This window comes from Oryctolagus cuniculus, chromosome 8 (assembly GCF_051225735.1).
Source record: "Oryctolagus cuniculus isolate XC-2025 breed Fujian yellow rabbit chromosome 8, ASM5122573v1, whole genome shotgun sequence".
Taxonomy (NCBI): domain Eukaryota; kingdom Metazoa; phylum Chordata; class Mammalia; order Lagomorpha; family Leporidae; genus Oryctolagus; species Oryctolagus cuniculus.
Genome location: NC_142874.1, coordinates 43,092,661 through 43,116,876, shown reverse-complemented (window position 1 = coordinate 43,116,876; position 24,216 = coordinate 43,092,661). Strand labels below are relative to the sequence as shown.

At 41.7% G+C, this 24,216-nt stretch overlaps 1 protein-coding gene across 3 annotated transcripts in view; it reads right to left on the bottom strand.

Moving 5' to 3' along the window:
* The window catches only part of LRBA (LPS responsive beige-like anchor protein), a 751,045-nt gene extending 727,154 nt beyond the window's left edge, over positions 1–23,891 (bottom strand). For all 3 annotated transcript variants that reach the window (XM_051819347.3, XM_051819348.3, XM_089302377.1), the window contains exon 1: positions 23,449–23,891. In XM_051819347.3, coding sequence (XP_051675307.3) covers positions 23,449–23,667 — 219 coding nt within the window. In that variant the 5' untranslated portion in view covers positions 23,668–23,891. The remainder of the gene's footprint in view (positions 1–23,448) is intronic.
* Between the last annotated feature and the right edge of the window lie 325 nt (positions 23,892–24,216).

Genomic DNA, 24,216 nt, shown 5'->3' with positions numbered 1-24,216 from the left:
TAGCAAAAAAAGGGGAAGAAATGCTAGGATTAAGTGGTGGCATAACAAAATACATAAATCTCGTAAGTGTTCTTGCTAGCAACATTAAATATTGTTAACATTCAAATTTGTGTATCTAGCTATCTTACTATTCAGAAAATGATTAAACTTATTTTTAATTAAGCCTTTTAAAAGCTTATGTTGTAAACTAGTTACCTCCAAAAGAAATCCTGTGAGATAAGCTTCACCAAAACTAGCAAAATCAAAGTGACTATTTTATGTTAGTTTAGTCTACATAAATTGTACTTTATTTTTTTTTTATTGAGCATTTTAGCCAAGATAAAAATTTAATGAAATTTAAAACTCTAGGAGCTGGCAATGTGGTATAGGGGGTAAAGCTGCTGCCTGCAGTGCTGGCATCTCACATGGGTGCCGGTTCAAGTCCGGGGTGCGTCACTTCCTTTCCAGCTCTCTGCTATGCCCTGGGAAATAGTGGAAGATGGCCCAAGTGCTTGGGCCCCTGTACCCACATGGGAGACTCGGAAGAAGTTCCTGGTTCCTGGCTCCTGGCTTCGAATCAGCACAGCTCCGACCGTGCGGCTATCTGGGGAGTGAACCAGTGGATGGAAGACCTCTCTCTCTCTCTCTGCCTCGCCTTCTCTCTGTGTGTAACTCTGACTTTCAAATAAATAAATACATATTTTTTTTAAAAAATTACCTATTGTAAGGCCAGTGCTGTGGTGGTAGGAGGTTAAGCCTATGTGCAGTGCCAGCATCCCAAAGGGTCACCGGTTCAAGTCCCAGCTGCTCCACTTCCAACCCAGCTCTCTGTTAAGGCCTGGAAAGGCAGTAGAAGGTGGCCCAAGTCCTTGGGCCCCTGCACCCACGTGGGAGACACTGAGGAAGCTCCAGGATCCTGGCTTTGGATCAGCGCATCCAACTGGGGAGTGAACCAGCTGAGGAAGACCTCTCTCATTCTCTCTCTCTCTGCCACTCCTTCTCTCTCTGTATAACTCTTTCAAATAAATCAATAAATCTTTTAAAAAAAGAAATTTAAAACTCTACATAATTTAATAAATATATTTTACAAGGAGAAAATGAGATCCAAGAATGACAGTTAATAATCCAAATGATTTTCCTACCCCAATTCCTAAACCAACATTTCCAGTATACTAAATAAATTAAAACGTTAACTATAAATATTTTAAATGTATAAAAATACATTTTTTTACAGTCACACAAGTAAATTTATTATGTACAATGTGGAACTGAACTGAGTTAGTAGTGCTTTCAGGTAATCAGAATCTGAAAAGTACACTTTTTTTAAAAAAGATTTGTTTATTTGAAAGTCAAAGTTATAGAGAGAGGGTGAGACAGAGAAACTCCATCTGCTGGTTCACTCCCTAGATGGCCTCAATGGCCAGGGCTAGGCCAGGCTGAAGCCAGGAGCCAGGAGTTTCTTCCAGGTCTCCCATGTGTGTGAAGGGACCCAAACACCTGGGCCATCCTCTGTTGCTTTCCCAGGCCTTTAGCAGGGAGCTGGATCACAAGTGAACCAGCCAGGACACGAACGGGCACCCATAATGGATGTCAGTGTTGTAGGTAGCAGCTTTACCCACTAAGCACAACACTGGCCCCTAAAAAATACACTTCAAAAGAAACTAAGTCAGACCAAATTCAACATAAAAGATATTAAAGAAAATATTCCATTATTCCAAATTTACTTCAGAAGTAATTATAAGCACAATGAGGAGAAACCCAAACCTGTAATTTTTTTTTTTTTTTTTTTTTGACAGTCAGAGTGGACAGTGAGAGAGAGATAGAGAGAAAGGTCTTCCTTTGCCGTTGGTTCACCCTCCAATGGCCTCCGCGGCTGGTGCACTGCGGCCAGTGCACCGCACTGATCCGATGGCAGGAGCCAGGTGCTTTTCCTGGTCTCCCATGGGGTGCAGGGCCCAAGCACTTGGGCCATCCTCCACTGCACTCCCTGGCCACAGCAGAGGGCTGGCCTGGAAGAGGGGCAACCGGGACAGAATCCGGCGCCCCGACTGGGACTAGAACCCGGTGTGCCGGCGCCGCTAGGCGGAGGATTAGCCTAGTGAGCTGCGGCGCCAGCCAAACCTGTAATTTTTTAACTAACTAGAAAATAAAATGCAGCTCTGAAAGAAGCTCCAAAATCATAGAGTTCATACTAAGAAAAACAAAATAGCATCAACACGATTTATAAAACTGACAGACTCTGAGGACTAGTATTTGTTTTACATACTCACAACCTCCACACAAATTAGGTCATTCTTTGGTTGATTATATATTATTATCATTGCCTAACACAGACCAATAGTAACATAAGGCTTTGCAATCTTTAACTTTCTATTTAATTTTTTTCAAGATTTATTGATTTATTAGGAAGAGTCACAGAGATGGTGAGAGCTCTTCCATCAGCTATTTACTCACCAGATGGCTGCAACAACCAGTGCTGGGCAAAGCCAAAGCCAGGAGCCAGAAGCTTCATGGGTCTCCCACGTGGGCAGCAAGGTTCCAAACAACTGAGTCATCCTCTGCTGCTCTTCCCAGGCCATGGGCAGGGAACTGGATGGGAAGTGGAGCAACTAAGATATGAACTGGCTCCCAGATGGGATGCTGGTGTAACAGGTGGCAGCTGTACTGGCTGTACCACAAAGTCAGCCCCTTTACTTAATTTTTTAAGCATACAATGCTTGGATTAGAAACTAGTAGTTCTTGGGGCCGGCATTGTGGCCTAATGGGTTAAGCACTGCCTACAATGTTGACATCCCCTATGGATGCCGGTTTAAGTCCCAGCTGCTCCACTCCCAATCCAGCTCCCTAATGGCCTGGGAAAGAAGCAGAAGATGGTCCAAGTCCCTAGGCCCCTGCACCGATGTGGGTGCCCCAGATGAAGCTCCTAGCTCCTGACTCCTGGCTTCAGCCTGGCCCAGCCCTGGCTGTTTGGGGAGTGAACCAGCAGATGGAAGATTCCCTCTCTCTCTCTCTCTCTCTCTCTCTCTCTCTCTTTGCACCTCTCTCTCTGCAACTCTGCCTTTCAGATAAAATAAACAAATCCTTAAAATAAAATAGTTCTCAAGCTTTAGTTGAAATTCTATCAATATACTAATCAGCCTTTTAACACCAATTTGTAGCTGTAAATTAAAGTTGAGAAAAATTCTTTGCAAAGCAGTGTTTTCTAAATAACTAAACTTTATTTACACATGTAATGTAGTAAAAATTCTTCCTTGTGTTACATAACCTGAGACACTATTCATGACTGAGACCAACCTTACAACGCACAGGGAGCTGAGTGCCTGTAAGCCTGGTCAGTGCTGGACCTCTAGCTTAACCAGCAGAGGACACTAAATTGGAGCCTGAAGCGGAATGTGGGCAGAGCTGGTAAAAATCAGTGATATAATTAAAATAAAAGGGAGGGGATGAGTTGTACAGCAACTGTTTCTAAGCCAATCAATGAGAGTCACCAGTCATACTAATTTTTTTCACTCTGTTTGGGGAAGCAAACATACCTGGAAAATAAAATAGAGATCTACCCACCTTAGGGTTACTGAAAAGGAAGATTTTACAGGCCTTATCACTTGAGCTAGAATGCCAAGGATGCCTCCAATTCCAAAGAATAGAACATACATTCCAAGAAAAAGAAGAAACAAAACTAGGGGAGGACAGGGAATGACAATTCTCTGATGCCTTTGGCAGAGGGAGAGAAAGAATCTTGGAGGAAATTTCCACCTTCCTATAAAGAACAGGAAAAATAAAAGGCTGTAGCGATCAACTAACAATATGCCCTGTGGGGCCAGAGAGCAGAGAAGCTAACTGAAAACATGCTCATTAGAATCCACATTTGACTTGCCTGAGGCAAAATTATTTTTTAAATTTGTTTCATAGCAAGTTTTCATGTCTTCAAATTTAAAAAGGAAGAATTTTCCTCATTCATAACCAATTAATTTGCATTTCCAGGTAAAAATAATAACTTAAATTACACAACAGCTTCAATGATTAAAAGCACTCAGATCTGCAATGACTATGATTTGCAATTAAGAATATTTTACCTCCAACTCCAATAATGATAAGAACTAAAACCAAAAACATACTAAGTCTTTCTCAAAGCCCAAATTATAAGGTACTGGAGAAGTTCTGCTTATGTTTTAAGGGTATAATGAATTATTTACATAATATGAGTACAAATCTCTAACAGGAAGACAGCACCTATTAACAAGTTCACTCATCCTACTGAAAACTATCCCTGTATCAAACACAAACTGTCATCTATTACCTTAAATTAGACTACAAGACTTCTATCTCTAATGCACAAGAAAAAAAAAAAAACAATAAAATTAAGCCTCATATATAAATCCATGTTTATATCACATAATTTTAAATCGTAAATCATTTCAGGAGACAAAGAAGTAAGATGCTACCACTCTCAAAACAGTGCAGCACACAATGGATCCTATTACAAAACTATCACATTCAGAATACCAGGGACACTATCTCAATTTCACATAAACTTTGACAGCAGATGGTAAGTTCCTAGAAAACCTTCCCTCGGTATAACAATTCCAGGGAACAAATATGTAGAGTCAAAGGAAACCACATAATATCCTTTGTTAAATGGCGTAAGAATAAATGAAAGAATACTGATAAAACTTGAGCTGGCTGATGAGGACATAAATGTTCTTTTAAGCTTTTGTGTATGTCTGAAATGCGTCATGGCTTTTTTTTTTCCCCTTTTAACAAAGTATGATCAGGGCTAGTGCTGTGGCATAGAAGGTTAAGCTCGCCTGCAGTGCCAGCATCCCATATGGCATTCCAATCTAGCTCCCCATTAATACACCTAGGAATACAGCAGATGATGGCCCAAGGACTGGAGCCCCTGAACTCACGTGGGAAGCCCAGCTCCAGCCACTGCAACCATTTGCGGAGTGAACCAGCAGATGGAAGATACCTCTCTCTTTCTCTCCCTCCCTTCCTCCCTCCCTCTATCCCTCCCTAACCTTCTTTCTCTGTATTTCTGCCTTTCAAATAAATAATCTTTTTTTAAAAATTAAAGTACAATTGACAGTAAATCAAATAATGAGCCCAAAAAAGTTACTTTTATTAGCCATTTATAAACGGGGGAGGAAAAGGTAATCTGCATTAACCATTAGGTACTTTAAGATACAAAAACTCTATGAGACAGAATCAGTCCTATTTTACATAAAAGAAAATTGAGAATAGCAAAGGTAAATTTTCTTGCTGAAGATGATACAGGAGCTGAATTGATATTCACAACCAAAGAAAAGAAGAAGAGAAGGGTCAGTGCTATGGTATAGTAGGTTAGCATCCCACATGGTGTCCGGTTCAAGTCCCAGCTGCTCCACTTTCAATCCAGCTCCCTGCAAATGCACCTGGGAAAACAGTGGAAGATGGCCCAAGTTCTGGGCCCCTGCACCCACATGGGAGACCTGGAAGAAGCTCCTGGCTCCTGGCTTCAGCCTGGCCCAGCCCTCTCTGTTGTGATCATTTGAGGAGTGAACCAGCAGATGGAAGATAGATCTCTCTCTATGTGTCCGTCTCTCCCTCTCCATAACTCTGCCTTTCAAATAAATAAATAAAGCTTCAAAAAAAGAAGAAGAAAAAAAAGAGAACAGGAGCCGGCTCCATGGCTCAATAGGCTAATCCCCCGCCTAGCAGCGCTGGCACACAGAGTTCTAACCCCGGTCGGGGCACCAGATTCTGTCCCGGTTGCCCCTCTTCCAGGCCAGCTCTCTCTGCTATGGCCCAGGAGTGCAGTGGAGGATGGCCCAAGTGCTTGGGCCCTGCACCCCATGGGAGACCAGGAGAAGCACCTGGCTCCTGCCTTCGGATCAGTGCGGTGCGCCGGCCGTGGCGGCCATTGGAGGGTGAACCAACGGCAAAAGGAAGACCTTTCTCTCTGTCTCTCTCTCACTGTCCACTCTGCCTGTCAAAAAAAAAAAAAAAAAAAAAAGAATAAATTAATTTAAAACAAAAAAGAGAGAGAACAGGAAGAAAAAAAGAAGGAAGGCAACAGAATGGTACAGGAGGGGCAAATGTATAGCCTAGTGGTTAAGACACTCAACACTCCCACTGGCAGACCCAGTTGGATTCCAGCTTAATTTAGCCTTCTAATCATGGAGGAACCTCCTGGCTGCAGCCTGGCACGGCCCTACCCACTGCGGTTAAAAACTGAGAGGGTAAAACTATGTTGTTTCTCAGGCTCCTTCCAGTTCTAAAATGCAAATAGCTAAACTTTAGTCACATGACAGCTAGTTAAGAGAAAGAAGGAGGAAATTCAAGAAGAAGCAGAAAAGGAAAGGAGAGCCATTTCAAGGACATAAACCTAGAGAGGAGACATTACAGATGACTTTTAGTTAATTGACCAAACTCATGCTCTAAAGAGGACAAAACAGTATTACCAACAATTATTTGTAATTTTTAATTACTTATGAGTTAGCAGAGAATGTCACTTGAACCACCAAAATAGTTAAATGTGATTTCAAACTTAATTTCAAACTATTCCAGCTTAAAAATTTTATGCCTTAAAATAAGCAGCTCAAGATGAGTAACAGTTTAAGATATCTACCTGATCAAATTAAATAACTATTTTGTTAATCTATCTTGAGTATGTCAAAAGCTATTAGATATTATAGGGAAACAAATGATAAAACATCACTACAAACTTACTAAAATGAGTAAAATTTGAAACAGTGACAGTATCAAGTGGTAGTAAGGATGGAAAATAATTAAATTCTCATTATTAGTAAAAATGCAACATGCTACAGCAAATTGGGAAAACAGTTTGAAAACTTCTTATAAAGTTAAACATATATTTAACATACAAGCCAGCAAGAACACTCCTAGGTATTTACCTAGGCACACTCTTAGGTATTTTTCCAGGAAGTAAGAAAATACAAAGATTAGTATGCAAATATTTTGGGCAGCTTTATCCATAATGACCAACAGAAACCACCTGGTAAATAGATAAACAAAAACAAACAAAAAAAAAAAAAAGAAACAAGCTACTAATATATACCACAACATGAGACACAGTATGCTAAGCCTAAGAAGCTAGTTACTAAGGGCCACCTGCTATATGACTGCACTTTGACATTCTAGGGGAAAAAAAAGACACAGAAACTAGACAGTGGTTATCAGGGGTTAGGAATCAGGAGGAGAGGACTAGCAACAAAGAAAAATGAAACTTTTGGGGGGACAGAAATAGTCTACATCTCAATTGTGCTGATGGTTATATGACAATACATATCAAACTGTACATCTAGAAAGGGTGAATTTTATTCTGTATCAATTAAACCTAAACAAATCTAACTTTTAAAAATATTACAGGATGGGCATTATAGCACAGCAGGTTAAGCAACCACTTGGGATACCCACATTCCATACTGCAGTGCCTCCAATCTAGTTTCCTGCTAACGCACCTGGAAGGCAATAGATGATAGTCCAAATGCTTCAGTCCCTTACCACCAAGTTCTTAGCTCCTGGCTGTGGCCTGCTCCAGCCTCAGCTGTTGAGGGCATCAGGGAAGTGAACGAACGGGTAGAAGCTCACTCTCTGTCACTCTACCTTTCAAATAAATAAATATTTCAGGCCAGCGCCGTGGCTCAATAGGCTAATCCTCCGCCTTGCGGCGCCAGCACACCGGGTTCTAGTCCCGGTCGGGGCGCCGGATTCTGTCCTGGTTGCCCCTCTTCCAGGCCAGCTCTCTGCTATAGCCCAGGAGTGCAGTGGAGGATGGCCCAGGTCCTTGGGCCCTGCACCCCATGGGAGACCAGGAGAAGCACCTGGCTCCTGGCTTCAGATCAGCACGATGTGCCGGCCGCAGCATGCCGGCCGCGGCGGTCATGGGAGGGTGAACCAACGGCAAAAGGAAGACCTTTCTCTCTGTCTCTCTCTCTCACTGTCCACTCTGCCTGTCAAAAATAAAAATAAACAAATAAATAAATAAATAAATATTTTAAGAAAATAAGTAAGATGACAAAGGTAAAAGTCTCTGCCTCAAACTCATAGTCTAATGGGAGAAACATAAAATAATTACAGAACTGGTAGAGGAAGGCATTCAGCCTAGCAGTTATGATGCCCACATCCCACAGTGGAGTGTCTGGGTTCAACACCCCTTTCCAGCCCAACTCCAGCTTCCTAGGAACCTGCACTCCTGGCTTCAGCCTGGCCCAACTCTGGCTCTTCTGGCCATCTGGGACATGAGTCACCAGGTGGAACACATTTTTCTCTTTCATTCTCACCCTGCCTTTCAAGTAAATAAATAAATACATCTTTTTGGAAAAAAAAAAAAAAAAGTATGACATGGGGCCAGCACTGTGACATAGTAGGGTAAGCCTCCTCCTGCGGCATTGGCATCCCATATGGATGCTGGTTTGCATCCTAGCTGTTTCACTTCCCATCCAACTCCCTGCTAATGGCCTGGGAAAGCAGTGGAAGACGGCCCAAGTGCTTGGGCCCCTGCACCCGTGTGGGAGACCCAGAACTCCTGGCTTCAGCCTGGCCCAGCCCTGGTCATTGTGGCTATTTAGGGAGTGAACTGACAGATGGAAGACCTCTCTCTCTCTCTCTGTCTCTACCTCTCTCTGTAACTCTGCCTTTAAAATAAATAAAAATAAATCTTAAAAGAAAGGAAGTGTAATTATCAGTTGGGAAAACCCATGAAGTGTAGAATGATTGGCAGAAGAAAAACAATTTTAAAGGTCTTATAATAATCCTAGGAAGAAGGCAGGCATGTGGCACAGTGGTTAAGTTGCCACTTGATACACCCACATCTCATGTAAGAATATCTGGATTCAGGGACCAATTCCAGCTTCCTACAATGCAGTAGGTGATGGCTCAAGTAACTGAGTCCCTGCCACCCACATGGGAGACCTGGATTGAGTTCCGGGATCCTAGGTTTGGCCTGACCCAAGCCCAGCCATTGTGGGTATTTGGAAAGTGAACCAGCAGATGGGAACTCTGTATGTGTCTTTTTCTCTGCCTCTCAAATAGAAAAATAAAAGTAAATTGCATCTCTAAAGAAACAAAATACACACACTTTAGTTCTATTTTTGTTTTTTCTATTTTAGTTCTATTTTTTATTCTGTGACCTAAAGACTTGCTACCAGTTGGTACTTAACCAATTCATCTCAAGTATTACTGTGTGTTTTAGCAGCCTGGGGTCAGTGACATGAAATCCACTGGGGCAGGTGCCTGACGCAGCAGTGAAGGCACTGCTGGGGATGCCTACATCCCGTATCAGAGTACCTGCATTTAGGTCTCACCTCAACTCCTGATCCCAGCTTACTCTAATGCACACCTCAGGGAGAAGCAGGTGATGATGGCTCAAGTTATTCTACAAGCCCAATATCCCTTATATTTAAAAGATGGTAAAACCATCTACTTCACAGGGGTTACTATGAAGATTAAGAGAGAATCTATTCAAAACACAGCACATTCATTCATCCAACAGCTGCTTCGTGTCAGGCACAGTTCTAGGCAATAAAGTAGCGAGGAAAGTCCCTACTTTCATGTAGCTGATGTTCTAATATAAGGAAACACATAATAAAATATCTGCCGAGCTAAATACTATGAAAAATAAACAAGAAAATAAGAGGCAAAGAGCGACAAGGAAGGGACAGGCAGTCAGCCAAGAAGTTAAGACACTGGTTAAGATGTCCCTACCCCACACTGGAGTACCCAGGTTTAAATCTCAGCTCTGACTCCTAGTCAAGCTTCTTCTATAGCAGATCCTAGGACTCAGCAGTGATGAGTCAACTAGAGGGGGCCCTGCCATCCTGTGAGAGACTCAGATATGAGTTCCCAGCTCCCAGATTTAGCCTCAGCCCTCCACTGGCCATGGCGGGCATCTGGGAAGTGAACCGCCAGATGGGAGCTCTTCTTCTTTCTCTTTTCTTCTTAAGTAAGTAAATACATACATACACACATACATACATACATACATACATACAAAACTGAAGCCTAAACAAGGTGGGAAATCTGAAGAACAAAATTCAATGGGCAAACTAAGACGCAGGGCAGGGTGAGGAGGAGGTGAAAACATGCTCAGCGTAAGAGTCCAGAAAAAAAGAAAGTCCCCTCCTCTCTGGTCTGGGGAGAAAATCCACTACCTAGGTAGTCAAAAATAAAAAATCAAAATGAAAATTTAGTTTCAAGAGATTCTGGGATGCAAGAGAAGGGAACACAGTGAAGCAAACTCCAATTCCCACACGAGTACACGTTAAACCCAAGCCTCAAACTAAACCCACAAATAAAAATCCATACAATATAACTTCACATTTTTCACATTAACAAAATTATGAACAAACATCCAGAACAGAACAAATCTTTCAGAAACAGAGTCCAAACACAAAGGAATATAAAAATGATCAGACACACAATATAAAAGTGTTATTGTGTTTAAGGCAATAAAAGAGATATCAAAAGTATGACTAAGGAAAAGAAACCATAAAAATGTGAATATAAAAAAATTCAACAAAAGTTCTAGATATAAAAATTGTAAGATTTAGGGGCCAGCATTGTGGCATAGTGTGTTAAACTGCTATCTGCAAACATTAAAAGAAAATTATTAAGAGCCACCCATATGAGAGCCAGTTGGAATCCTGGCAGCTCCACTTCCAATCCAGTTCCCTGCTAATGTTCCAGGAAAGCAGAAAAGACGGCCTGAGTGTTTGGACCCCTGCCACTCATATGGAAGACCTGGATGGAACTCTGGGTTCCTGACTTTGGCCAGGCCCAGCCCCACCACTGTTCCCATTTGGGGAAGGATTCAGTGGATAAAAGGACGGAAAATTCGCTTTCACTCTTCCTCTCTCTCTCTCTGTAACCCTGTCTTTCACATAAATAAATAAATCTTTTAAGAAAGAAAGAAATAAAAGGAGCTGATGGTGATAACAATAATGTTATAGTGCCCTTATAGAATTGTTTTAATGTTTGCTTCACTTTAGACAATAATGAATCTTTTTAAAATGGTGCCTATTTTGTTTCTAAAAAAGATACATTATCATTTAATTTGAAATTGATTAACAATATTACTATCAAGATTCTTTAGCCTTATATACTAACATTAAACCAACACTTTTTTAAAATCCTATTTACTTTAAATGTGTTATTATATATATACACACACATTTTATAACCTGTGAAATAATGATCACTTTCATTCAAGCCAAAGGGTGTTTTCAGTCTGATGGTCAAGACCCTGATTAGGATGCCTGCATCCCAGATAGGAGTGGCCTGGCTGCACAGCTGGAGCTGGGCTGATCCAAAGCCAGGAGCCAGGAGCTTCTTCCAAGTCTTCCCCATGGATGCAGGGACCCAAGCACTTGGGCCACCTTCCACTGCTTTCCCAGGCCATTAGCAGGGAGCTGGATCAGAAAAGGTGAAGCCGGGACTTGATCCAGTGCCAGCACTGCAGGCGGAGGCTCAGCGCACTATGCCACAGCACTGGCCCCTAATTTTTAATATTTTAAATTTTTCATTCAATTACTTACTTGAAAGGCAGAGAGAGAAGAGAGATCTACCATCCACTGGTTTAGTCCCCACAAGCCCACAACACACGAGACCGGGCCAGACAAATGTCACGAGCCTGGAACTTAACCTCAATTTCCCAAGGGGAGAGCAGGAACCCAAGTACTTGAGCTATCACCTGCTGCTTCCCAGGGTACACATTAGCAGGAAGCTGGATCAGAAGTAGAGCCCAAATCCAAAACCAGGGACTCCAATATGGAATGTGGGTCTCCCAAGTGGTGACTTAGCTATTGCACTAAATGTCCTCCCAAACTGCTTTTAAGTCACCATAAATCAACATGCAGATGGGTTTCTGAGTATGCACTCCATCAACTGAGAGTTAATAAAAGAATACTAAAGGAAAAGAAAAAAAACTACTTTAAGAGCAGGTTATAAAAGACTATTTTTTTTTTAAGATTTATTTGAAAGTCAGTTTACAGAGAGGGAGATCTTCCATCTGCTGGTTTACTCCCCAGATGGCCCCAGCCAGGGCTGGGCCAGGCCAAAGCCAGGCACTTCTTCAAGGTCTCTGGTGTGGGTGTCAGGGGCCCAGCCACTTGGACCATCTTCCGCTGCTTTTCCTATGCCATTAGCAGGGAGCTGGGTTAGAGATGAAGCAGCCAGGACACAAAAGGGTCTCCATATGGGATGCCAGCATTGTAGTCAGCAGCTTTACCTGCTACGCCACAACACAGGCCCCGAAAGCGACTATTTTGAAAATAATAAAATTGTTCTCACAGCTAAAAAATGAACACTGATATAACTTAAAATTATATAAAGAAAAAGTCGGGCTGCCTACAGATATAGAAAATAGAAAATATTTAAAGAAAAGTGCATTAAGGTTTTAAGCAATGTATCTTTTGCAGTAAAGAATGGTAACTAGGCTTTCTAATAGTTGTTGTAATGTATTTAATGAAAAGATTAAAACACTTCCACTTAATTTAACTTTTGAAGTGCCAAGTTTGTAGAAAGTTCTAGAGGCATAAAGATAACTTAAAAACTTTATTGCTTATCTATATGTAATAAGATAAAAACGTATTGGGGACATTTTATTTCAAACATGGAAATATTATTAAAAACAGTCAAGAATATACTGTGAAAAGAAATACTGAATAAAAATTAAATATACCAGATTAGCTCAACTAGGTCAATACGAGAAACAAAAGTTTAGTTAGTGGGCCAGGCATTTGGCACAGCAGTTAAGATGCTGCCTGAGATGCCCCATCCCATATCACAGTACCTGGGTTCGAGTCACAGCTCCACTCCTTACTCCAACTTCTTGCTAACGCAGAACATTGGAGGCAGCAGTGAAGGCTCAATTAGTTGGATCTCTGCTATACATGAAAGACTCAGAATGCTTTCCATACTCCCGGCTTGAGCCTGACTGGTTCCAGCCAGCACAAGCATTTGTGGAGTGACCCAGCAAATGGGAGATCTCTGTTTGACCATTTGACTGGTGTGTTTTCTCTTCCTCTCTTCTCCTTCCCCCTCTCTTTCTCTCCTCTCTCTCTCTCAAACACACTGTAGATCAAAAAGGAAAAAAAAAAGTTCACTACGGGGTACAGCATTTGGCCTAAGCAGTTAAGATGTTGGTTAACATGCCTGTATCCCATATTGAAATGCCAGGGTTTGATTACTGAATCTGGCTCCTGACTGCTTTCTTGCTAACGTGCACCCTGTGATGCAGTGGTAATGGCTCAAATAGTTGAGTTCCTGGCTCCTAGCTTGATCCCAGTCCAGTCTCACCTGCTGTGGGCATTTGGGGAATAAATCTGTATATGGGAGTATTTGATTTCACTATCAAATAAATTTTAAATGTGTATATTATGATATAAGGTTTTTGTCCACCGTTCCTGGATCATAACACTCTCCCCAAAGCAGGATATAGAAACCAGAATTTCCAGGGTGAGCATTATGGTGCAACCAGGTAAACCACAGGCTGGGAAGTTTGCACCCCATATTGGAGTGCTAGGATACAGTCCAGCCTCTGCTTCCAATCCAGCTTCCTGTTAAAGTGCCTGAACAGCAGGAAATGGCCCAGGTACTTTGGTTCTTGCCGCCCACAGAGGAGACCCCACAGGGTCCACAGCTCCTGGCTTCAACATGGCCCATCCCTGGCTGTTGGGGGCACTTGGGGAGTGCACCAGCAGATGGAAGATGACTGTGTCTCTCCCTCCCTCTCTGTCACTCTGCCTTTCAAAACTTTTTCAAATAAATAAACTTTTTGAAACCAGAATTTTCTTTACAAAAGCATATTATAGGAACTGCTGTGTTCTTGTCTTAGAGCAGCTGACTAAAAATTTCTCTGACCTACCTTGTCTGAAAATAATTGAGACCTCCATTTCAGGAGCCCTGTCCCATAGCCACAAGGAAGGAATACTGAAAAATTAGACAGGCCTTGCTGGTTTTCCCCACCCAGCCAATTAACACTAGATTGTACCCTTTTTTATTCCATTACATCTCAACATAGCTGTCCATAATTTAATCAAGCCTATGCGATGGAGTCTCCACAAGGGCAGGGTTCAGAGATCCAGGTAGCTGAACAAGTGGAGGCTCCTCGGGCGGTGTGCCTGAAAAGGTGCGGTACGTAGGATTCCTGCCCCCTCCTCCATACCTCACTCTTATATCTCTTCATCTGTATCCTCTTTAATATCCTTTAAAATAAACCAGTAAGTGTGTTTTCCTAAGTTCTGTGAGACACTCAAGCAAATTAATTAAACCTGAGTGGGGAGTTGTAAAACTCTCAACTTTACTGTAGCTGGCTGGTCAGAAGCACAGGTAACACAATCTGTGACTTGCAGTTGGCATCAAACCAAATGGAAACAAGACTGTGTACCTGCAGGGGTCTAAATTATCAATTCTATTGCCTCTAGGAAACCATAAGGCTTTTGGAAGTTTCACCAATTCGCCCAACTTTCTTTTAATTAGCATTAACCTTATTTTTTTACAAGATTTATTTCTTTATTTGAAAGTCAGAGTTACACAGACAGAGAAGGAGAGGCAGAGAGAGAGAGAGAGAGAGAGAGAGAGGTCTTCCATCCGCTGGCCCACTCCCCAACTGGCTGCAACGGCCGGAGCTGCACAGATCTGAAGCCAGGAGCCAGGAGCTTCTTCTGGGTCTCCCACACTGGCTCAGGGACCCAAGGACTAGGGCCATCTTCTACTGCTCTCCCAGGCCACAGCAGAGAGCCGGATGGGAAGTGGAGCAGCTGGGACTCAAACCAGCACCCACATGGGATGCCAGCACTGCAGGAAGCGGCTTTACCCGCTACACCACAGTGCCGACCCCTATCATTAATCTTAATAAACAATTACCTACTCATGATCTATGGAAATATTCACACTCTTTGAATCACTTCTCTCCTATAAATTCAATGTACAAATATTCCTACAAAAGCATCTTAACAGCAAAAACAAAAAGTTCACTCAAAAACTGCTAAAAGAAATGAGGACGTAAATAATGGAGAGACAGTCCATGCTCATGGACTGGAAGACTGAATATTTCCCAAAGTGATCTACAGATTCCATGCCTATCAAAATCACAGCTTGCTTTTTTAAAAAATTGATAATCTGGATATTAAAAGTCATATGAAAATGCAAAGGACTCAGAATAACCACAACAATCTTGAAAAAGATCCAAGTAAAGGGTACACATTCCCTACTTCAAAACTTACTACAAATACACAGTAATTAACAGTTTGGACCATGTTGAGAATAGATATATGGATCAATGGAAAACAACTGAGAATCCAGGTAAATCCTCACACTTACAGTCAACTGATATTTTCAATTTTTAAGACTTTATATTTTTTCTTAGTTTTTATTTATTTATTCATTTGAAAGGTAAAGTGACAGAGAACAAAAGACAGAAAAATCTTCTACCAGCTGATTCACTCCCCAAATGCCCAAAACAGCCAAGGGTAGACCAGGTCTAAGCCAGGAAGCAGGAACTCCACCCAAGTCTAATAAGTGGGTGACAAAAATTCAAAATACTTGTGCCATCATCTGCTGCCTTCCAGGTACATTAACAGGAATCTGGATCAAAAGCAGAGATGGGTCTCAATCCCGGGTGTTCTGAGAGAAGATGCTGTGATCCCAAGTGATAGCTTAACCCACTGTACCACAACACCTGTCTTAGCAATTGCTTTTTGACAAAGGTCCCAAAGCAATTCAATGGAGGAAAAAATAGCCTCTCAACAAATTGCACTACGACAATCAGGAAACTACATACAAAAAAGATGAATTTAAACCCTTCTCTTACCCTCATTTCATACCACACAAAAAATAACTCAAAATGGCCTAAACTAGAAAGTGCCTTCAACACAGGATGTAAAGATTCTAAAACTAGATTGTGGTAATGGTTGTAAAACCCTGTGAATTTCCTTAAAATAACTGAATGGCATACATAAAATGAATGAATTTCATTGTATCTAAAGTATAATTCAATAGAGCTGTTTTAAAATTGTTACCTCTAAAAGATGACAATAGCCACTAAAAAAATTATATTGCAAGAACTATACACTCGGCCGGCACTGCGGCTCACTAGGCTAATCCTCCGCCTTGCGGCACCGGCACACCAGGTTCTAGTCCTGGTCGGGGCGCCGGATTCTGTCCCGGTTGCCCCTCTTCCAGGCCAGCTCTCTGCTGTGGCCCGGGAAGGCAGTGGAGGATGGCCCAAGTGCTTGGGCCCTGCACCCCATGGGAGACCAGGAGAAGCACCTGGCTCCTGCCTTTGGATAGACGCAGTGCGCCGGCCGCAGCGCGCTGGCCACAGCAGCCATTGGAGGGTGAACCAACGGCAAAAGGAAGACCTTTCTCTCTTGTCTCTCTCTCACACTGTCCACTCTGCCTGTCAAAAAAAAAAAAAAAAAAAAAAAAGAACTATACACTCTATTACAGAACTAACAAAGCTAATAATGAGACATCAGAAACTAAAGTAAATAAATAAGATAATGCTGGAATATAACAACTGCAACCATATAAAATTACAGATATTACAATAAAAGTATATAGCTATAGTAACATTTAACATGCCATGCATCATTCTAAGAATTTTATAAGTACAAGGGTTCTTCAAAAAGTTTACAAAGTGGCCAGCGCCGCGGCTTACTAGGCTAATCCTCCGCCTGCGGCGCTGGCACACCGGGTTCTAGTCCTGGTTGGGGTGCCGGATTCTGTCCCGGTCAGTCGCTCCTCTTCCAGTCCAGCTCTCTGCTGTAGCCCGGGAGTGCAGTGGAGGATGGCCCAAGTCCTTGGGCCCTGCACCCACATGGGAGACCAGGAGAGGCACCTGGCTCCTGGCTTCAGATCAGCGCAGTGCGCTGGCCGCAGCGGCCATTGGAGGGTGAAAAAAAAATTCACGGAAAATGCATGTTATAAAAAAGAACATGCATGGATTTCAAAAATCTTTTGCACCAAAATACTTTAAAAAAAATAAAAGACTGATTGATTTGAAAGGCAGAATTAGAAAGAGAAGACATACAGAGAGAAAGAGAAATCCTCTATCTGCTGGTTCACTCCCCAAATGACAACAATGGTTGGATCTGGGCTAGTCCAAAGCCAGGAGCCAGGGGCTTCTTCTGGGCCTCCCATGTGGGTGCAGGGGCCTAAGCACTTGAGGTATCCTCCACTGCTTTTCTAAGCACATTAGCAGGGAGCTGGATCCAAAGTGAAGAAGCCAGGACTCAAAAGGACACGCACAAGGGGTGTCGCCTTCATGAGCACCCACTTTATCCTCTCTGCTAAAATGTTGGCCCCCAAAAATACTTTTATACAAATATATTATTTAAGAGTCAAAGAAACAGGAGGAGAGAAAGTTTACATCTGCTGGCTCACTCCCTAAATGCCCACAACAGCCAGGGCCAGGCAGGCAGAAGCCAGGAACTCAATTCAGGTTTCCCACATGGTGGCAGCAATCCACTTTGAACCATCACCTGCAGCCTCCCGGGGGTTTTTTGTGAGCAGGAAACTGGAATCAGTGCAGACTCAGGACTCAAATCTAAAGAGGGATGTGGTATCTTAATCCATATCTTAACCACTACACCAACTGCCTATCCCTAAACTTATCTTTTCATTCTATTTTTCCACAATGTCCCCTCATACTTATTTTAATCCTGCTATAACTAATCCATAAAGAGATTTAAAAACTAGCTCAAGGTGAAAACAGGATGCTACAATAATGGATGACTTCTTTTCTTTTCCTCTTTACACAAAGAGCTTTAACATTACTATTCTACTATTTACATATTTAAAACGCAAGAGAATGGGATGGGCATTTGGTACAGCAGTTAAGATACCTGTGTCCCATACTGGATTGTCTAGATTGGAAACTCAATTTTGTTCCTGACTCCAGCTTGACACTGAGAGGCTGCGGTGATGGTTCAAGTAACTGGGTTCCTATCACTGAGATGGGAGACGTGAATTGAGTCTAGACCCAGCCACAGACTGCTGTAGGCCACAGTGAGCCAGCAAATGGGAGCATTCTCTCTCTTTCTCTTTTTCTCTCTCTCTCTCTTTCTCTCTCTCACTTTCTTTCAAGTTCTCTCTCCTGCTTGCCTCTCAAATAAAAACGTATATAAACCTGTGCATGTGTGTTTGTATATATATTTGATATGAATAAAATAGTGGATATTATTGGTTGCCTAGTTATTATCCATTCACCCTTTCAATTTCTTAGCCAGATTTTTTTCGAGTATCTACCCCTCCACATACAGCCCACATACTTCAGAGAAAACTTACTCCATTCCTAGGTATAGCAGTTGGTCCTGATTTGCTTAAGCTGGTCAGCACATTTCAGTGGTGACAGCCTCTTGATCTGGTGGTCCAGTCAAGACTCTTGTTTAGAATATTAACACAGAAGTGTTGTCACTACCAAGGGATATGAACAAGAATATCTGTGGCCCCCAAATACCACGGGAAGCTACCCTACAATCACGAGGGGAATTGCAACAGATTGAAACTGATATCATATAAAGCAAAACAGAAAGAAGTCGGGCCTTTAATATTACTATAGTACTGCAAGTCATACCCTACCTTCAGATACACGGACCTATAAATCCTTTTAACTGTGCTCAAAGTAGTCAAGTTTTCTATTATTTATAACATAATTACAAATTGATATCAAGGAAGTTCATTAACAAGCATGTTTCTAGATTGGATTACTCTTAATATTTATATTTATGATGGAAGATTTTAAAGAGGAAATCATTCTAGATCTGCACATCAAAACAAAAACATGTTGAATAATTACCGTTCTAATAAAAGGTTCATGTAACACCTTGAAAGGTAACCACCTATGATTTTATATGGACCACATTTTTTATTTGACATTTTAAAAGATTATTTTCTGAAATCTAGATTTAATTTTTTTTTATTTGAAAGGCAGAGTGACAGCTTTCATCTGCTGGTTCACTCGCCAAATGACTGAAATAGTCAGCGCTAGGCTAGGCTAAAGCCTGGCACCAAGAATTACAACTGGGTCTGCCATGTGGGCAACAAGAACTCAGGCACCTAGGCCATCATCCACTGCCTCTTAGGCACATTAGCAGGAAGCTGGATCATAAGCACAGACAGCCAGAACTCAAACCAGACACTCTGATATGGGATGCAGGCATCCTAAGAGATGACTTAACCTGCTGCACAATACCCTCGCCTAGATTTAAAATTCTTCCAGAAAAATCAAAATATATGACATCAATGGGCCTACATTACTGCAAGGCAACAATCAGCTGGAACAGAATAGCAACTGCCCCTTTAGGACCACCAAGTATACTCTGTACACAGTCAATACAAAGACTTAGCATGCTCTGCTCCTGCAGGTGTTAAGTTAATAATTGGCATTAATATTGGCCATTAATATTTGGCAGGATATATGTCAAATGCCACATAACAGGTAACAAAAAATTATATTCTACCTATTAAGTTTTAGCCTTTTTTTTTTTTTTTTTTTGACAGGCAGAGTGGATAGTGAGAGAGAGAGACAGAGAGAAAGGTCTTCCTTTTGCCGTTGGTTCACCCTCCAATGGCCAGCACGGCTGGCGCGCTGCAGCCAGCGCACCGCGCCTATCCAAAGGCAGGAGCCAGGTGCTTCTCCTGGTCTCCCACGGGGTGCAGGGCCAAGCACTTGGGCCATCCTCCACTGCACTCCCTGGCCACAGCAGAGAGCTGGCCTGGAAGAGGGGCAACCGGGACAGAATCCGGCGCCCCGACCGGGACTAGAACCTGGTGTGCCGGTGCCGCAAGGCCGAGGATTAGCCTATTGAGCGGCGGTGCCGGCCAAGTTTTAGCCTTTTAATTAACAGCACATAGTAACTTCCTGAACAAGAAGAAGGTGGGCATTTGGTACAGTTGTTAAAATGACATTTGGGAAATCTGTACCCATATCAGAGTGCCTGGATTCAAGCCCTAGCTCAGCTCCTGACTCCAACTTCCTGATTGTGTGCACCTTGTGAGGCAATAAGGGTCCCTTCCACCCACATGGGAGATCCAAATTGAGTTTCGGGTTCCTGGTCTCAGCCTGGCCCAACCTCAGCTACTGGAGGCATTTGGGTGAACCAGCAGATGCGAGATCTAATTGTTTATCTCTGCCTTTCAAATATACAGGTATTTTTAAAAATCATAAAAACATTTTATCTGTCAGCAGTCCATGAGAAACACTATTCTTGAATTAAATAGCACTGAACACCTTTAAATACGTGATGGAAGCCTTAAGCATAGCACTTCCTGAAAACAAGCCAGTATATTGATTCTTCCAGGTCCAAAATTTGACAATTACTTTAACATACAGATGAAGGCAAAATAACAGTTTGAAATTTCAGCACAAAAAATGTAAAAGTTGGCCATAAGTTTGAAACACTTGAATACACTAGTGTACCATTAACCGAAATTTATCTGCAAAACAGATTGGTCAAAGAAATGACAAGAGGGGTAGTAAATTTCAAAAGAGTTTATAACACTGTAAGGTCAAGCCATATGAGCAAGCTAGGAGGCAGCATTTTATAAAGACTGAACGCTGGAGGAGTCATATGGCTCTACCACTTACTATCTGGACAACTCTTGAAGAGGAGAGGTTGTTTAATTTTAACAATACAAATCCTTAAAGTAGCTAATATTCAATCAGTAAAAAGTACTCAGTAATACATATATTTCTATTTTAATAATATGCTTAAAAATAAGAAAAGCTATGGTAGATACAGAGCTTATATTTACTAATGAAAAATCCATGAAGACAGGATAAAAGAGAATATGTGAGGGTTCAGTGACACTGATAATTACAAGGGTTTGTGTAAGTTGGATGTTTTTCGTGGCTTATATTGCTATAATATTTCATCATTTAGACATGTTACATATTCTTGTTTGCATCGTATTTTTCACAACTTCAGAAGTTTTAATCTAATTTGTACTAACTGTAAACAAATTAACAATCAACTTGTGTAGCCACATATTGAATGAAAAAACTACATCAACTAACAAGTTATTTTTACTTTTAAGGTCTTTTTTTAACCAACTTCTTGAAAGCTATCTGAACATAAAAGAAGAAATAAAAATCTACTGGTGGAGGTTTCAACATTAATATTTAGTAGGAACAGTGAGTTTTGTGTCCTTAAGGAAAGCACTGCCTAAGCTACAAATACCTGCTTAGAAAGAAAAAAAGAAAAAAAAAAAAAAACACTCTGCATCAATGGAGGAGACAGTTATCTTCCTGAAAAGACTGCATTCTAATAATCATCACACTGAAGGTAATCTATGTAGCCTCTCAATGCCTCAGTTTACTCATCTGTAAAATGGACTATACTGGGGTATGTAATAAAAGAGTTACTAAAGAAGAATTAAATCACATATCCAAAACACCCAGCCCCTCTGACTAGCACGCAACAGATAGTAGTAACTTTTTTTAAATTATCGATTTATTAGTTAACACAACTTCCTTCTTTGAGTAAAATTAAAACTGAAGCTGACACATCTCAGTTGCAAGCCTTTAGATGAAGCAGTACTAACAATCCTGAGATAGACTGATTTATCAGGTCAATGTTTCAGTTCCCAAGACTTTTCCTTCTAAAGCGTGCCAAGATCCCATACATCCAACACAGGAGCGAAAGCACTGGAAGAGTCAATGGAGGGAGAGAAACTGCTGTCTAATCCTCTCAGCAACCTCCCCAGCTCTGCACAAGAGAATGATGGCGATCAGGACTTGTAACTGAACAGCCTTCCCTCTCCTTCCACACAGATACCTTTCTACTCGGTAAACATGACGCTGTGAAAGACTTAAGCGATGACCTTAAAACCCCACCAGGCCCACGTTCTAGGCAGCTTATAAGCAAACTATTACTCTAGAATCTGGACTTTCTTTAATGAGGAAAATGCAAGTGACTCATGTTTGGTCATCCACCCCCACACACACATTCTAAAGAATAGAGGATTCTGAATCCTCCTGCCAAAAAATGCCGTACAAAAACAACTGATTATGGACTATACCACTACCATATATTTGTTTCTCATCCAAGGGACATGAGGTTTAGAAAAAAAATTTTAAAAAGGAAAGTTCAATTCTATTTTGAGTTAAAGCAATAGGTCAATTTCCTATTCATCTCCTTGAGACTCTCAAATGAAAGTCACACATAGAAGAGCCCCAAAATGTTGATAACTGTTGAAGCTGGATGATGAATACCAGAGCTCATTACACTATTCCCTTTCTGCATAGTGCTTAAAATTTCTGTAATGTTCAGATAAAGAAAGATGTGTATGTGCACATCTGTTGGTATTTACATATAAACTCCCAACACAATAAACTGGTAGAGAAACTGTTCATACTCTGAAAGTATGCAATTTTCATCCAGCTACTTTCTCAGTCTAGAAGTTGTATTGCAGGTTACCAGGTAGTAGTAAAGGTCCAATGAAGGAAATAATTAACTGCCCTGGACTACAATAAGCCTAACCTTGAAAATATGGAGGCAAAGGGGAAAGGTGCTAAACGGTTATGACAATTATTGCCCATTTATATCAGGTCCCACCTGTTATATTTAACACAGGTAGCTGGGTGAAAGAGGGGGAAGGATTTTAAGACCAATTTTTTTTAGATTCTTCAAACTGATGGGCAATGAAGGTTGGGATAAAGAAATCTAAAAAGTTTCCATTAAAAATGATAAGCATTTTTAAGAACGGAATAGGGGAAAAGGAAAGTACTTCATATCCATCTTTTTAAAAATAACATCCATGGCTAACAGTAGTATTGCAAACAACTTCCAATGACCAAATATTGCTTACTGCTGGACACAAATTTGCGAAAGACAAGATTATACTGAATCTGCCTCAATTCTTTTTTCAAGCTGACATTCAATTCTCACAAAATCACTTTAATAATCCTAAACTCACTCCAAAGATTAACTTTCATCAGTTACATTTTAAAATGAACCTAATCAAAAATAAAAATAAATGCTAACTTTGCAGCAAATTAATCTTTCATCAGCACCCTGAACAAGAATTTTATGCTTAAAACTTCTTATGGAAAAACATAAGCTAGGCAGACTCAAAGACTTAAATGATCTCCCAAGTCCCAAAGAAGGTCACAAGATCTTACTTTAAATGTTAAAGAGAAATGCAGACTTAGACATACAAGCCTCACAAGTACAGAGGACGCCACTGGGACCCCTCCCCCACCCCCCAAATACTTCCACAGCAACATTTCTTCAGCACAAAAGGGATCTGTTCACTTTCACAAAACCTGGATCACCTAAGTTTGCATGTTTCCCTTTAAACTGAATAAGACGAGAAACTGTTTCATTTAGGTCAGTAGAATTTCTGTGTTTCTATCCATGGAAAATGCCAACATCAGCCTAAGAAAAGCACATGGCTTCAACTTTAACGTCTTGTTCTCTAACCCACTGAGAAAAGTATATGCTCATAAAATATTTAACTACTTACCAGGTTAAAGACAGTTTCTACAATATCCCTATTGGATACTTCTCCAACTTCGACCAGCCCCGTCAGCACGGCAAATTTCATTCTGATGCCCCTGATGGGGAGCCCAGGCTTCAGAGACAATGCAGCTCCTCCGGTGGAGGTCTCTTCTCTTCTCCCTCCACCTCCCCCGTCATCACCTGTTGGTGGCGGGGAAGGGACACGGCTGTCTTCACTAGCCATGGCCGGTTCGCGAGAAAGGACAACTCGGAGTCACCCTGGGACAGCAGTCGCTGCCCAAGTGGGAAGCACGACACACGCAACGCCAAGACGGAAAGGGTCTCTCTTGCAACTTGTGGAGAAAACCCCAAAAGCAGTAGATGCGGAAAGTCCTTGGCGTCGCCCTCCTCCTCTTGGAGAATTATTTGTCCAATCTCTCTCCCCGAGGCTGACAACAACGCCAAACCCTATTGGAAGATTAAATATATGTTAAATAGGCTAGGTTTGGGTTTGGTGGGGGCAGGAGAGGGGAAATAGTTATTGTCCGTCAAATAAGTTACGAACGGCGTCCCCACAGGCAGCCCCCCCGCTCCTCCCGAGCTCAGAGCTGGGTTCTGAGTGAAGGCGGGTCCGGGAGGCCCTGGAACAGGTTCACTCCTCCCCCACACTCTCGCAGGTTCTAGGCGCAGGGCAACCTCTCTTCACAGGTGCACGCCAAAGAGAAACTGCCGCGGGGAAAAAAGGGGTCGGAGGAAAAGAGGGGGCCCCCACGCCACCACAGAGGCAGAAAGT